Source organism: Mercurialis annua, linkage group LG1-X (assembly GCF_937616625.2).
Source record: "Mercurialis annua linkage group LG1-X, ddMerAnnu1.2, whole genome shotgun sequence".
Classification (NCBI taxonomy): Eukaryota; Viridiplantae; Streptophyta; class Magnoliopsida; order Malpighiales; family Euphorbiaceae; genus Mercurialis; species Mercurialis annua.
In genome coordinates this window covers 69,758,255-69,773,074 of record NC_065570.1, presented here as the reverse complement: position 1 = coordinate 69,773,074, position 14,820 = coordinate 69,758,255, and the positions used below count along the sequence as shown (strand labels likewise).

The 14,820-nt window shown below is 30.8% G+C and overlaps 2 protein-coding genes across 4 annotated transcripts; both read left to right on the top strand.

Annotated features, from left to right (window-relative positions):
• The first annotated feature begins 389 nt into the window (after positions 1 to 389).
• LOC126675441 (UPF0496 protein At1g20180-like) lies at positions 390 to 1,803 on the top strand. The gene is made up of 2 exons (XM_050370086.2): positions 390 to 483; positions 746 to 1,803. Exons 1-2 carry the CDS (start codon positions 444 to 446, stop codon positions 1,801 to 1,803), a joined length of 1,098 nt encoding a protein of 365 aa, XP_050226043.1. The 5' UTR covers positions 390 to 443.
• A 3,029-nt stretch (positions 1,804 to 4,832) lies between these two features.
• On the top strand, positions 4,833 to 14,422 carry LOC126664326 (sterol 3-beta-glucosyltransferase UGT80B1). 3 transcript variants are annotated; one of them, XM_050356673.2, is made up of 15 exons: positions 4,833 to 5,069; positions 5,940 to 6,281; positions 6,921 to 7,069; positions 7,539 to 7,781; positions 8,079 to 8,190; positions 8,528 to 8,698; positions 8,962 to 9,025; positions 9,796 to 9,853; positions 9,958 to 10,135; positions 10,398 to 10,528; positions 11,186 to 11,288; positions 12,352 to 12,428; positions 12,698 to 12,745; positions 13,152 to 13,301; positions 14,098 to 14,422. In XM_050356673.2, the coding sequence occupies exons 2-15, from the start codon at positions 5,966 to 5,968 to the stop codon at positions 14,296 to 14,298; spliced, it is 2,001 nt and encodes a 666-aa protein (XP_050212630.1). In that variant the 5' UTR covers positions 4,833 to 5,069; positions 5,940 to 5,965; the 3' UTR covers positions 14,299 to 14,422. The 3 variants fall into 3 exon arrangements, with proteins under 3 accessions (XP_050212630.1, XP_050212631.1, XP_050212632.1); XM_050356674.2 differs by having other exon boundaries at positions 4,833 to 5,091; XM_050356675.2 differs by lacking the exon at positions 4,833 to 5,069 and adding an exon at positions 5,223 to 5,755.
• The last annotated feature ends 398 nt before the right edge of the window (positions 14,423 to 14,820 follow it).

Genomic DNA, 14,820 nt, shown 5'->3' with positions numbered 1-14,820 from the left:
AAAGGCAAAGAAAAATAATGAAGGAAAATCAGCCCTACCATAAGCAATAAAGGTCCTGAAGAGAAGGAGATCTCTTCAGCAATTTTGGCCTTAATTGAAGATTGCAAACAAATTGGAGCAATTTAATTCCTTTTTCTCTCTTTTTTAGATAAGAACTACACATGAAAAAAGGGAACTTAATATACAATGCTCTAAAATTGCCTTTTTATAGTTTTATTTATAAGGCAAAGTTACATGGATTAGTGGACAATCTAATACATTTCCTAGGTACCCATTAAAGCCCTTCACTCTTCATCAACCTTATAGAACTTGCAAATATTAAGAAATATAAGTTGGAGAAGCATTTATATATACTATTTATTTGTTGACAACCATACATAAACCTTTCTTCTTCTTCTTAATCATATATCTAAACAAAAGAATCTATTATAAGATTTATCCCCATGTGGACCAAATTGAGATCGTATTCCAGTATCAAAAAAGGTATGCACATATTGTGATTTAATGTTGCTGATAAAATTTTATTACGTATGATTCTTTTCTCTTTTAAATGCATGCATGTTAATTTGATGTTTGTAACTCCCTCAGAATTGTCATTTATTTAAAGAAAAAATAATATTATTGAATTTCTAGCTTAAAAATTCTCAAATTTGATGCAACTGAGTTAAAAATAATCTAAACCATCTATTTAGATGCTTGATTTTAATTAATGATCAATAACTTGGCAATTTTTTATGATTTGCAGATGGGAAAGCACTGATCAAAGATGATTGCAAAAGCTTGAATGTAAATGAGGAGTACGTTAGTGCATTAAGAACACAATCCTACGTTGATTTCTTCACCAAAGCTCAATCACTCGTAAACGAATCGCCATTTCCATCTTTTTGTCACCACAAATTTTCCGAGGTTATTCTCGAACCGGGTCAAGAAACCATCCCTGCGATTCTGGAATCATCAACTATTTTTTCCAAACTACCTGAACTCAAAACCCTAATGCATAACTACTTCGACTTAAGTGCAGAAGCTTCAAAAGTCTGTAGTCACCTTCTCAAAAACATAAACCAAAATCAATCAAACTACGAAATTATTCGACGAGTGATTCATAGCACAACCGAGGATAACTCATCAGAGAAAGCGAAATTCATTATTTCCGAGCTTAACTCATTCATCGTCCAAACCAATCCATTTTCTTCACCGAACAAGAACGAATTCAAGATAATCAACGACAAATATTCGTCTGTTTTACGCCACTTAAAATCGAAGAGAAAAAAGGTGGCAAGAAAGATAAAGTTGATAACATGTATCAATAGGGCAAGTGGAGTATGCATAACAACAGCTTGTGGATTAATAGCAATTTCAGCAATTATTATAGCAGCACATACACTTACTGCACTAGTAATGGGGCCAGCAATTTTAAGTTTTCCATTAAAGGGTATGAAGAAAAAACTATTAGGATTGAAAATTATGAGAAGTGGAATTTTAAGGAAATTAGGGCAACAACTTGATGTGGCAGCAAAAGGAACTTATATATTGAATAGGGATTTTGATACAATTAGTAGACTTGTTGATAGGTTACATAATGAAATTGAACATAATAAGGAAATGATTCAATTTTGTTTACAAAGGAGAGAAGATGATAAATTTTATTTGCAAGTAATGAAAGAATTAAAGAAGAGTGAAATTGGACTTAGAAAACAAGTTGAAGAGCTTGAAGAACATGTTTATCTTTGTTTATTAACTATTAATAGAGCAAGAGCTTTAGTTGTCAAGGAATTGACAAATTCTATCATTGAAAAAATTTAGATTAATGCAGTATCATACAAGCATTTTGTATAAAATATAATAATTTATTAATTTGATTTTGTACATATTAAAAATTGTATAAAGATTCCTTTTCATTTTAATAATTCGGAAAGATAATTCAGATTTAGACTATTAGTCTGTGAAAACTCGCTTTAGCAGTGGTTGAGTGCATACATAATTTTGAATATATGATATGAGAATGATAAATAAATTGAATGTATATTTTCAAGGCTTTAATTTATTATTATTATTATTATTATTATTATATTAAACTATTTAAAAAATCAAATTTATACACTTTTCTTATTGTAATATACTAATATGTGATTTATCAGAGAGATTTGGCTAATTAATCAATGAGCCAAGTCCAACAAAACAAAAAGTCTATAAAATGGTGGCAAGCTGGCACCATGAGTTATTTTATTTTATTTTTTCTTCTATATTACTTTATTTGATTACTGAACTTAGTGATTTTTTTTGCTAGAGGATTTCCTTAATTTCTCTAAATATGGTTTATTTACATGCAGCATTAAATAAGATTAAAAACTGAGAAAATTACACAGGAGAATTAAGGAACATGTTTTAGAGGGGAAAATAAACTTATGATTCCCTATTTATAAGGATGTTGTATAATTTTTAGAGTTATTTACATATTAGTAAATTTTAACTTTTATGTTTGTAGTGATTTAATCTTATTCTTTTCAGAACGTGGCATTGTATATTTTAATATTTCACATTTTTTGTATTGTGTAGCCTATAGTCGTTTTTCATCAAAAATAAAACTAAAAATATATGTATAAAAACTAATACGTTTATTTATATTAATAATAACAAAAAGGCCCCTAATTTTAATTTAAATTACCAGATTAGTTACTCATAATTATAAATCTAAGCAATAAACTCAATTTAATTAATCACTATCTAAAACCGGAAATCTTGAATCTTGATATTAATTCCCGAAATTATTATTTGAGGACTTCTTAATTACTATATTCAAATTTTAAAATATTTCTAAAATTTTATAAAATATTCCTTATTAAAATTAGTCCCGATAAAATTATTTTATCCAAATTATATTTTAATTAAATTTTTTGACACTTCATATTTTTGGAGAATTTCTCAAACATCCCAATATAACTATACTCATGTCCTTTTTAATTTAATACCGTAATTCCAATAACTTTTTTTAGTTCAATTTAATATTTAATTTCATTTTTCCGGTTAAAAATATAGCATACGTTGTGAAACCGACAAAAATTACGATGTATTACAAATATTTTAAGTTTATATAATTTTATAATATAAAAATCAACAAACTTGAAATTCATGTGAATGTTCTTTGCATGGTAACTTTGTAAAAATAATAACTTTTATAGCAAATATTAAAATAATAACACTTTTTATAATAACAAATTAAACAAATAAAAATCAAATAAGTTAGTTAAACAAACTACAAATTTGTAGTAATATAACTTATGTTAAATATAATAGTTTTTTTAATGATGTTTAAACTAAATACTCTTAAAAATAAAATTATAATAGAAAATATTGAAATAAAAATTAAATAAAAAAATCTATGCAAATCAGAAACTCGTGAGGATTCTCTGGTAATGATAATTTTTATAATAAATTTAGTTAATTGAACAAAATTAAATAAATAGTTTATGTTAGTTTTATAATAAAAATTAACAAGTTTAAACGAAATAAACAATTTATTCAAAATATCTAAATAAATAATTTGTATAAATTAACAAGGATTGTCTATTATAATAATTTTATAATAAATAACAATTAAAAATCAAAATCAAATAAATAATTTATTTAATTAAAAGTTATTAAAAAGATACTTTTATGAATAATAATATTCATAATTTAAAACCAAAAAATAGTCCATTAATGATAATTTTTATAATTAAATTAGAATTAAATAAATAATTTTTTTAAGTTTTAAAAATAATGAGAATTATATACTAATAATGGTTTTGAGAAATTAAATAAGCATTTCATCCGAGTTGGAAACTGGTGATAATAATCACAGAAGTAGTTTATTTTTTGAAACTCATGAGAATGAAACTTTTATCAACATATAATATTGCTCTAATAAAAAAATAAAAAAAATAATTTTTTGATAAAAGAATAAAAAATATTAAATAATTTTTTTATATAAATTCAAAAATAATATAAATTGTTTGTTAATAATAGTTTTTAGAAATTAAATAAGCATTATATCCTAATTGGGAAATTAATTGAAAACTAATAACAATCATCTACCAATAATATTTTAAAAAATTACATATATTTTATCTAAATTAGATTAAAATTTAATTAAAAATTAGTTTGGATGTAAATAAGTAAAAGAAAAATATATAGTTTTAGTTTTATTAATTGATTAAGTAAACCGGCCAAAATCACACTTCATAATGGCGTCGTATAATATATATATAAATGAATTTATTAATTGATTATATGATCTAAATAAATTTAAGTAATTATTTGAAACTAAATTAAAATAATATAGTATATTTTAATTAATTAAACTAAAATCATTAAGAAAAATTAGATAAAATCAAAAAAATGTAGAATTTGATTTAGGAGTAAATCTTTTTAGAGAAAATTATTCTAAGGTTCCTCACGTTTGTCATAATTCACAGTTTGATATTTATTGTTTGAAAATCAAACGATTTGTTACCTCAGTTTTGATTTTATAAATATATATATATAAGGCCCTTATATTAAATTTAGGTACTAAATTGTTAACGGAATGAAATATGAGGTACCAAATCGTTTGAAACTGAGGTATCAAATTGTTTAAATAATTGAAACTGAGTTATCAAATCGTTTGAAAGTAAATTTTAAATTATTAATGGAATTAACATAAGGGTCTTATAGTAAATTTCAAATTATTATCAATTTTTTTGATAAAACTGAGATATCAAATTGTTTGATTTTCAAATAAGAAGTATTAAACTGTAAATTAATGTTAAGAGTTTTAGAATAATTTGCTCATGTTTTTATGGGGAGTCGTAAGCTTTTGGAAGAGTAGAGCAGAGTGTCGTCGTTTGCTTTGTTTATTAAAAGGTTTAATTCTTTTGGAAGACTCTGTTTCTGGTGCCTCACAGACATTGACAAACTCTGTTACTTTCCTCATCACCCTCTTCTTCTCCTTCCAACTTCTACGCTGACTCCGTTTCTAACATAAAATCACTTTAAATAAACCCTTTCCAATTTTAATTTACTTTTCACCATCAACTTCTCTTATGATTAGTGTAAGCGAACAATTTTAGTAATGTAACGCCTCTTTTACTTTAGAGTTTATTCATATTTGTGCTCCTCTTCTTGTAGGTTTTTCTTTAATTTGACTTGTCTCGTGTTAATTGTGATTGATGAACTGTTTTTAGCTCAATTATTGTCTTTTTTTTCAGTTTTTATTTTAGTGTTTGTGCTAAATCATGCTTCTCTAACGTTCTATGTGGTCCTATTGACTGGTGGTTGAGTGTTTAAATGTGTTAGCTTACTGCCTTGTTTATTTTAGTCTCTTTGTTGGTCTCAATATTCTTTATATAGTACTATTTAAGCTTCCATTTTTTTATCTTTTTTCTTTGGTCCTTTGACGTCTACCCACTTGTTTATGCTATTTTCAAATTCAAAGTTGAAGAATTAAAATTTTTGGGTGTGAGTTGAGTTTTACTGGGTAGTAATTGGCTTCTTGTTAGCTGTAGTTTTTAGATGATGGTGAGAGTTGTCGAAGAGGTTTAGAGTTGTGGCCTGTGGGGTTTACCAAGTGCCAATTTGTGATTTTGAGTTTATTGCTTAAATCTTGGAGCAGTTGAGTTTGTGTACTAAGAATTTGACAGTGAAGGATTTAGGGAATTGGAAGTCTTATGAGTTCTTCTAATTGTGATATTGAATCAGTTTATGGAGTCTTTCTGAATGTTTGCGAATTGTGAATTCAGTAAGTTTGTTTAATGGTAGTACAAATTGTGTGTCCTGAAATTTTGCTTTTTCGGATTCCTAGCTATTGATTTTGAGCATTCAGTGAGTTAGACTTGTGTGTTAAGTGATTTCTGTTTTGTCAAAGTTGAAGAAGTTTGTATTGAAACGAGTGATAGTTGAATTTAATGGTCTGGTTTGGCTAGGTGGTTGACTCTGTGCATTTTACAACATGGCAACTAATGGGATAGACTTTCCTTTTGAGAGTCTAGAAGAGGAACGACTCAGCGTCAACCAGGAACTGGAGAAGAGCTTTGGGCAGAGTGGTGGCATTGAGCGATCAGTGGCTGTGGACTTTGTTTCTTCAGTTGAAATAATTGAAGCAGGTCCTTTATATGAAATAGAAAAGCAGGAGACAGATTCAGGAAATATTGAAGCAGATCCACTTCAGGAAACACGAAAGGAGGAGGCAAACTCAGGGCAGCAGCCAACAGTTCTAGAGATTTTTCAGTCAAAAGAATTGAAACTTACATCTAAACCTAGTCGAGGTTTGAATTTGGCTGCTCAAGTTTTACTTTTCGATTGGAAACAAATTTTGATAAAGTTTTATTGACAATGTAGTCGGTTGAGTTTGATGAAAATGGGGAATTGAATACCTTTTGTTTTGTCAGAGTAAATTATAGATTTAACTCGATGTCGGGACCATAAAGTTTTAACCTTGGTATCTGTATGCTGGTGATTTTCCTTTATTATGTAAACCTTATAATATAATTGATTTCCCATTATAGGACTTGCATTTATACTATTAACTGTTAAGTATGCGTTTCATTATTAATTCAGCCCCAAAATTTGATTTTATTGGTAATGTGGTTAGTCTGTTGCATAAATAAACTGATGTGAATTAGTTTTACTTAAAATTTTGGTTTTCTAGTCTCAAATTTCCGGTCATACTGGAAGCACCTTATATGAAATAGACCATATATCATGTCTAGGGACCATGTGTTTGATTTTGCATTTATAACAAAAGCCTTTAGGAGATGCTAATTGCTTTGACGCATGGTTCTTTCCCCAGTCTATGTTAGTTGGAAATTTAAATATGGAGATCTGAACTTCTGTCATAAAGTTGCATCTTACATGTGATGGGGTGTATTTAGTATGTCATTTGACATAAGCATTTTATCTTGAAGGTCTAGATCACTGCACCACTGCCCCTGTTCGATCCCACAGATATCCGCTTCTTGATGATAATGAAAACATTACATTCTGTAAATCCATGACAGAAAGGAGAACTTGGAAGCATGAATTAAAATTGGACAGACTGACCGAGAATGAAAAGGTTATTATCACTGTCTGCGAGCTTGCTAGTTTGTACCTTACAATAAGTATATTTTTTCTTGGCATCAAAGCTTGCAGGATATGCTTTTTGGCATTGGTCATTTCTGTTGATTCATATGATTTCAGTTTTCTTATTCTCCATGTCATATGCTTTATACAGTCCTATTATTGCATTTGATAGAAGTTAGTACTTGTCATGGAAACAAAAGAAAAGGCATCATAGATTATCTTTTGTGCAATTACTTCACAAACCGACTATTTATGAAATTTTAGATTATGAATTTTTTATTTCCTCTCTATCATTAGTTGTATGCGATTGTGGCGATTTGATGCGACTGTCATTCGTAAGGGATTTGTGGAGGAACTTACTGCACAAATTTATCCTCTTTATCTTGCTTTGAGACATACTCTTGCATTTCAGGTTTATGTTTTTTAGAATGATCACATTTCTTCTTGTAATGATTTTTCAGCAAAAACTAATTATTGAGCTAGTCAAGATCCAAAATGATGGAACAGTGGAAGTTGATATAGACAAAAGTACACCTGTTGCTTCTGAATTGCTAGAGCTTTCCTCTATTGGAGGATCATTCTATGTTGATGATAAGACTCTTAATTCCCCCAATAAATCAATTCCAAGGTTGAAAATTGCCATTCTGGTGGTTGGAACAAGAGGAGATGTACAGCCATTTCTAGCTATGGCCAAGAGACTTCAGGCATGTTCACTGTATTCTGTTGATTACTCTGGTCCATTGTTTTGTCTGTAGTATTTCTGTTTCTTATGAATCTCCATAATTATTATAAAGGATAGGTTGTCGTGAATTATTACCTTCTATAAAGTGTCCTTATGTTTATCCAACTTCTGATACTCCTTTCTTTGATATTTTCATTATTATGGCTATCATATTATCAGATGTTTTTATACTGTGCACCAGTTTCATGATAAATGTTGCTATATGGATATTGATAAGCATTTTTTGCAATATGTTGAATGCTCTGATGTTTCATTACAGGAATTTGGTCATCACGTTAGGTTGGCAACACATGCTAACTTCAAAAGCTTTGTAAAGTCTGCTGGTGTAGAATTTTATCCCTTGGGTGGTGATCCTCGAGTTTTGGCAGGATGTAAGAGGTCCCCGATTTGTGAATTCAATTTACTTCACTGTTTGAATGCATTACCCTCTCTCTTTTTCCTCTATTGTGATATTAATTATCTGGAGCTTTTAGTAAGTGATGAAAAATGCATTCAGATATTCTTTGTTTGCGAATATGCTTCAATTGGCTCCCATGTGTTAAAGCATGAAGAGCTTTACCATAGCTTCAAACTAAAATCTCATCTATTGGAAAATATTGGTTGTTCTGAAGATATTCAAATATGTTCTATAGAATTAGATCTTCTTCTACAACTTCTCTGTGAATTTTTGTTGTATTGGTATTAAATGCTGGTGATTTTGAATTGCAGATATGGCCAGAAATAAGGGTCTCATCCCATCTGGACCAGGAGAAATAGTCTTGCAAAGGGAGCAGTTGAAAGCCATTATTGAGTCTCTTCTTCCAGCATGCACAGAACCGGATATTGAAACTGGTGTGCCGTTTAAAGCCCAGGCAATTATTGCAAACCCGCCTGCTTATGGTAAGTTAATACAAAATGAAGATCCTGACTATCTTCTTATAAAATCTTATGTCATCCTTTCTCTTTAGAGCACATTAAGAGAAAGGAAGTAAAATGGAGAGGGAACTATAGATCTTTGTAGTTCTTGATATTTCAAATTGATCTCTGGGGACTATAAATCTTCCTAGTGCTATTTTTTATGCAATTCTTAAAATCCTGGGTGAACTTATACGTAATGGTACTTATGAATACGCATCAAAATCTATTTTTTGTTTGTATTGCAGGGCATGTGCATGTTGCAGAAGCTCTAGGTGTACCAATCCACATTTTCTTCACCATGCCATGGACGTGAGTACTAATCAAATATTACTTGTAGATCTGAATATAAGTCATTAATTGGAATCAGATATTATGAAGTAATTGCTTGTGTAGTGTGAAAATGATGCTACCGCTTCTTAAGATGACGAGACAACCATTTTAATAGCAATTATAGTATATTGAATGCGGGGCCGATAACATTCCCACTTATAATTGCCAATTATTTATTAGATATGCCTCTCTTGATTGCCTTAGTTTTATCATGGTTTTTGTATTTTTGAACATGAGTTGCTTTTGTTAGATTCCATCTTAAAACCAATTGGTGTTAAGTGGAGATGCCCAACCAATAACACATGTCCATTCACACACACAACCAATGTGGAATACTCCCACTTCAACACTCCCCCTCACACATTGCGTGTTCGGGTCGAGCAACCAATCCCCCCTTATGCATCTTACGTAGCCGGGCCAAATTCAAATTGTATGAATGGACAAGGCTCTGATACCATATTAGATTCCATCTTAAAACCAATTGGTGTTAAGTGGAGATGCCCAACCAATATTTAAACACATGTCCATTCACACACACAACCAATGTGGAATACTCCCACTTCAACAGCTTCGACCGGGGAGAAAGAATAAATACATGAATCTTGGACTAAACAACCTGCAATTAAACGGAATTGCTGCATATAAATGAAATGTGAATGTTTCGTAAAGTACCGACATTATGCATTTATGTATTGTTCTTTGAATCTTTCCTTGAAATATGCGCTCTTACTTCCATTCTCAATAGGCAGGCCGACTTATGAATTTCCCCATCCTCTAGCACGTGTACCCCAAAGTGCTGGTTATTGGGTATGTACTCATTTGGTATGCCACACTTTTTTGCAGTTGCTTTCTGTATCAAGAAATCACTGGGCTAATTTGTATACTGTTTTGTTTGTTCTTACTGGATGCAGCTTTCATATATTGTTGTGGATTTACTCATATGGTGGGGAATTAGAGGATATATAAATAGCTTTAGGAAAAAAAAGCTGAAGCTTCCACCAATCGCATACTTCAGTATGTACCGTGGATCAGTATCTCACTTGCCCACGGGTTATCTGTGGAGTCCCCATCTTGTGCCAAAGCCAAGTGGTAAAAACATTTTGCTTGCTTCTTTATCTCATAAGTGTAGCTGTGCAATCCTTTAGTTTTTCTTTTGACTTCCACTCAATCATGTTGTGCAGTTATATTGTTTTTTTTTTGTTATATAAATAAAATGACCTTAGCAAAATTTTATTAAGTATTATTTTGAATGTACGAAACTGCTTGCATACAAGTTTTGTAGCACTTATTTGAAATGTTCAGCTAAAGTTTACGATTTATATTTACAATTAACTTCATAATTATTCTGCAGATTGGGGACCTTTAGTCGATGTCGTTGGTTATTGTTTCTTGAATCTTGGGTCAAAGTATCAGCCTAGAAAGGAATTCAGTGAATGGATTCAGAAAGGAACGAAGCCCATATATATTGGTTTTGGCAGTATGGTATGTTAATTTCTCAAAAGCAGTTGTAATATTGCTTTTATTGCATTTTATTTATCTGTTTATTCCTTCATTTGTTTTACTGTCTTATCTGGCTTGATGTACCTTTGTCTTCTTTTTACTCACTCCATGATATTATTTTACTTTTCTTTTGACCATTTTCTAAGTCATAGGCTAATTTGCAAGTGAAATGTTGGGTATATGGGGACTGGAGGGGTTTGACTTTGACATTTCCGGGACCTGCTTAATTAAAAATAAAATACCTAATTTCTTAGTTACAAATTTTATCCTATTTATGGAAAATTGGTTTATGGGGCCATTAGATAATGTTGGACCTAGCACTTACCCATACGAATGCTATTAGGTTAATATTTGTGTGAAACAATTCAAGATTGGAGCGGAAATTCTATTCTAGTGCTTACTTGGTTACTATTTGTGCCAAGCATTCTTCTTCTTAAGTGATTTGCATGCTTGAGCAAATAAACTCGATATCATATTTTATTTTCCAAGGATGGTATTGAATAATGCTGCCATAATTGTGTTTACTGGGCCTGTCAACTCTGCATGCTATTTTGAAGTTTGTACTTTTATGACGATATGATTTTTCTCAATGAACATGTAGAGAGGCTTTAATTGAACCTATCACTTTTATTTGTTAAGCCTCTTGAAGATCCCAAGAAAACTACTGAGATGATATTGGAGGCATTGAGAGAAACTGAACAAAGAGGAATAATTGACCGAGGTTGGGGAGATCTAGGGAATTGTGAGTATATTCCTTTCATCTTTATTTCTTGCTTCTAGGCTTGCAAGTGTTTATGATTTTTTGATTATTTGTACAAAGAAACGCATCCTTACTGCTAGTTGCTGCTTCGATTTGAAATCGCACCATTTCATGCACTCTTGCGTTATGCCTTATTGTGAGGAAGACTTGCTTGCTGTGTTGCTTATTAGTTATTACTGGTTTTTATCCCATTATTATTTTCAAGTTTGTGTTCTTGAACATAATCGGCGATATCTGAAGAGAATGCCAACAGGAGATGGTCCGGACTATCATAAACCTTTTCTTTAAGATTTAAGAGCATCTCCAACAAGCTCTTTAAAAGTGTTTAACTCTTTATTTTAAAGAGTTTAACACTAAAATAGAGGTCCAATGGACTCTCTATAATACAAATTTTAAATAGAGAGTGAGTTTGACTCTCTACATGTGGAGAGCCAAACTCACTCTCTATTTCTTATCTCTGTAATATAATTTCAAATTTAAAACACATGGATTATTTTTTTGTTTTCAGAAAATATTTTTTGATATTTTTCTCAACATAAAATATATAAAAAATAAAATTACAACAAAAGAAAATAAATATAACAATTAAATAAATTAAATTTTATTAAAAGAATATAATAAAGTGATATATTTTAAAGAGTCCGTTGGACTAAAATTTAAAATTCTATTCTTTATCTAAAAGATGCTCTTTATTTTCAAAAATATGCTCTTTATAATGGAGAGCATCATTGGAGATGCTCTAATGCACCATTTGAATGTGTAATCCAGTCTCCTTAAATGCTTTTCAAGAGAAAGAATGATATCTCTTCCTTGGATGTCTGAAGGACTTGCACAGAAGTGTATCATCAGGCGATTGGAAAGAACAAGTTGGTTCCAAAAGATTTCATTATCCTTCATTAGATGATCATAGCTTTATCTTAAGTTAACCTCATGTTGTGATTTTGAATTTCTTTATTCATTTTATGATTTATTATCATTCAAATTCGAGCTGATGGCATTGGCTGCACGTATACTGTATTAAATTTACCTTTTCTGTATCTTGTAGTTACGGAAGTTCCTGATAATGTCTTCCTTTTAGAGGATTGTCCTCATGACTGGTTGTTTCCTCAGTGCGCTGCTGTTGTGAGTGTTTCTTCTACACTTAATGGAGCATAATTATTTATTTTGGCGCAATATAATGAACTTCATATCAGCAAGCATATTTACTATTCTATCTTCGTTGCTCACCAGCCCCCTCTCCAGTTGCGATTAGTCAACCTTCTAAATCCCTAGAGCTCTTAGTTGCTAGACAATTTTCAATCTTATCATATGAAACTATGACAAATCTGTACCTAGTAGTTGTCCACACTCATATTCGATATTTGGTTGACTATGATTACGACAACATGCAGGTTCACCATGGGGGTGCTGGAACTACAGCTACAGGACTGAAAGCTGGGGTAATCTTCTCATCGATTAATTTTCGTTCTAATGTTCATATTTGCATTTCAGATTGCATGATCAAAATATATATACATGTTTTATATAGTTCTGATTAGTATGCTGTTAACGGTTGATGTAGTTGCTGTAAAAAAAATTTCCAAACATTTTTATTGGTATTATCATTTTTGTCTTGTAAATAATTTCCCCACGGTACACAGTTTCATGTCCTCTTAATATTATTATCCTATTGCTCACTTTAAAACAGAAAAAAAATATATTTTTAAAAAACTGGGAGCAATATGATAATAGACACACGACCCATTATGTAACGGAAATGGCATCAAGGTCTATGATCGGTTACCTTTTTCAAACTCTGATTGATATTAGTTTCTAACGTTTATAGTTGTAAAATTATTTATACAGTGCCCGACAACGATAGTACCGTTCTTTGGAGACCAGTTCTTTTGGGGTGATATAGTACATAAACAAGGGCTGGGACCTGCACCAATACCAATAGCCGAGCTCAACGTGGAGAGCCTTTCGAATGCAATAAGGTTCATGCTCCAGCCAGAGGTAATTCTTATGTAAATATAACATATGCTTCAAATATGTGGGAAATTAATTTTAGAAGATTCCTATGCAATATATTACACTGGTCATGCTTTACTCGGCAATATTATGTTTCGACTTATTGGATACAATTTATGCTCGAGTATAGTTTTTCTAAATTGACTATTTGAGAAACTATTGAGATGCTGGAGACATGATCGAGATCATTTGAAATATATCTGTCATCATGCGTCCTTGTAGCTTCTGCTCCTTGCATTTGTTGAAACATGTAGGATTGTTTTTAGAACAATCCTAAAAACTCACATGCCAGTTTATTTTCCGAGTTTTATTGTGAAAATACAGTCAATCTTCTAATAATTAATACATATGGTGAAATAAAAATTTATTAATTATTAGAATTATTAGTTTATTGATTTTGTATAGAAAAATTATAAAAAATATAAAATATATTTTAAATCATTTATATTTGTAGACCTAATATTATAAAAAAAAAAAGGAACTCAATCCACTTCATAATCACTCAATTTAAAAGAAATAATTTTGTATTTACTTAAAAAATATTAACTTGGTATTAAAGCAAAAAATAATTATCAAAAAGGTATATTTATGAAGTAAAATAACTTTCAACTAGGTGCATCAAAAAAAAATTATTTTAATAAATAATAAAATTTAAATGCTGATAACACTTTTATGTCTCACTTATAAATTAAATTAATTCATTATATTTATATGTAAATACATATATTCCTTTTGTATAACAAGCCATTGTGTTGGTTTCTAACAGTATAAACTTTCTCAGGTGAAATCTCGAGCGATGGAGTTAGCAAAATTGATAGAAAACGAAGATGGTGTTGCAGCTGCAGTTGACGCATTTCACCGGCATTTACCTCCGGAGCTACCTCTGCCTGCTGCTTCTTCAGATGACGAAGAACTCCCAAACTCGATCCAATGGCTTTTCATTCAGCTTAATAAGTGGTGCTGCCTTCCTTGCGACATGTAGGCTTCTTTGGTGTGTATCACCGAGGATTGTACAGATTTTTGTTCTATTTTATTTTTACATCACATTCGCATGTTGATTTTTTTTATATTCGGTTACAACGATTCATTCATTCGATTCTTGGGTCGATTATGTGTTCTTAAGAGTTTTTTTTTAATCAATGTTCTTAAGAGTTGTAGTTAAAGTTTTAGTTTGAATATGAGGTTAGGTTCATACTGCACTGAATGTGCAACAGTCATAGTCTGTCTGGTTAATATTTGTAACAATGGCTGAATAATAATATCACAGGTGCTGAGTTGCTCAAAACTTTAAACAATGTTGCTAGCTAATTGCCAATGTTTCAACAAGACTTCATCCGATTACAATGTATAGGTAGAGGTGGCCACAATTCATAACTCGACAGTTCTGGTTTGGAATCGCCGCTTCAAGAAAAATTGGAAGCGGCCGGGAACCGCCGCTTCAAGAAAAGTTGGAAGCGGCCGGGAACCGTCTAAGTGATGGTTCTATGACGGTTTCGAACCAGAT

Bases quoted from the DNA above. Each gene is read 5' to 3' on its own strand.
- LOC126664326 (XM_050356673.2), top strand. From the start codon at position 5,966: ATGGCAACTAATGGGATAGACTTTCCTTTTGAGAGTCTAGAAGAGGAA. The intron at 9,854-9,957 runs GTATGTACTCAT...TACTGGATGCAG, and splicing joins CCCAAAGTGCTGGTTATTGG to CTTTCATATATTGTTGTGGA. The intron at 11,289-12,351 runs GTGAGTATATTC...TGTATCTTGTAG, and splicing joins TTGGGGAGATCTAGGGAATT to TTACGGAAGTTCCTGATAAT.
- LOC126675441 (XM_050370086.2), top strand. From the start codon at position 444: ATGTGGACCAAATTGAGATCGTATTCCAGTATCAAAAAAG. The intron at 484-745 runs GTATGCACATAT...TATGATTTGCAG, and splicing joins GTATTCCAGTATCAAAAAAG to ATGGGAAAGCACTGATCAAA.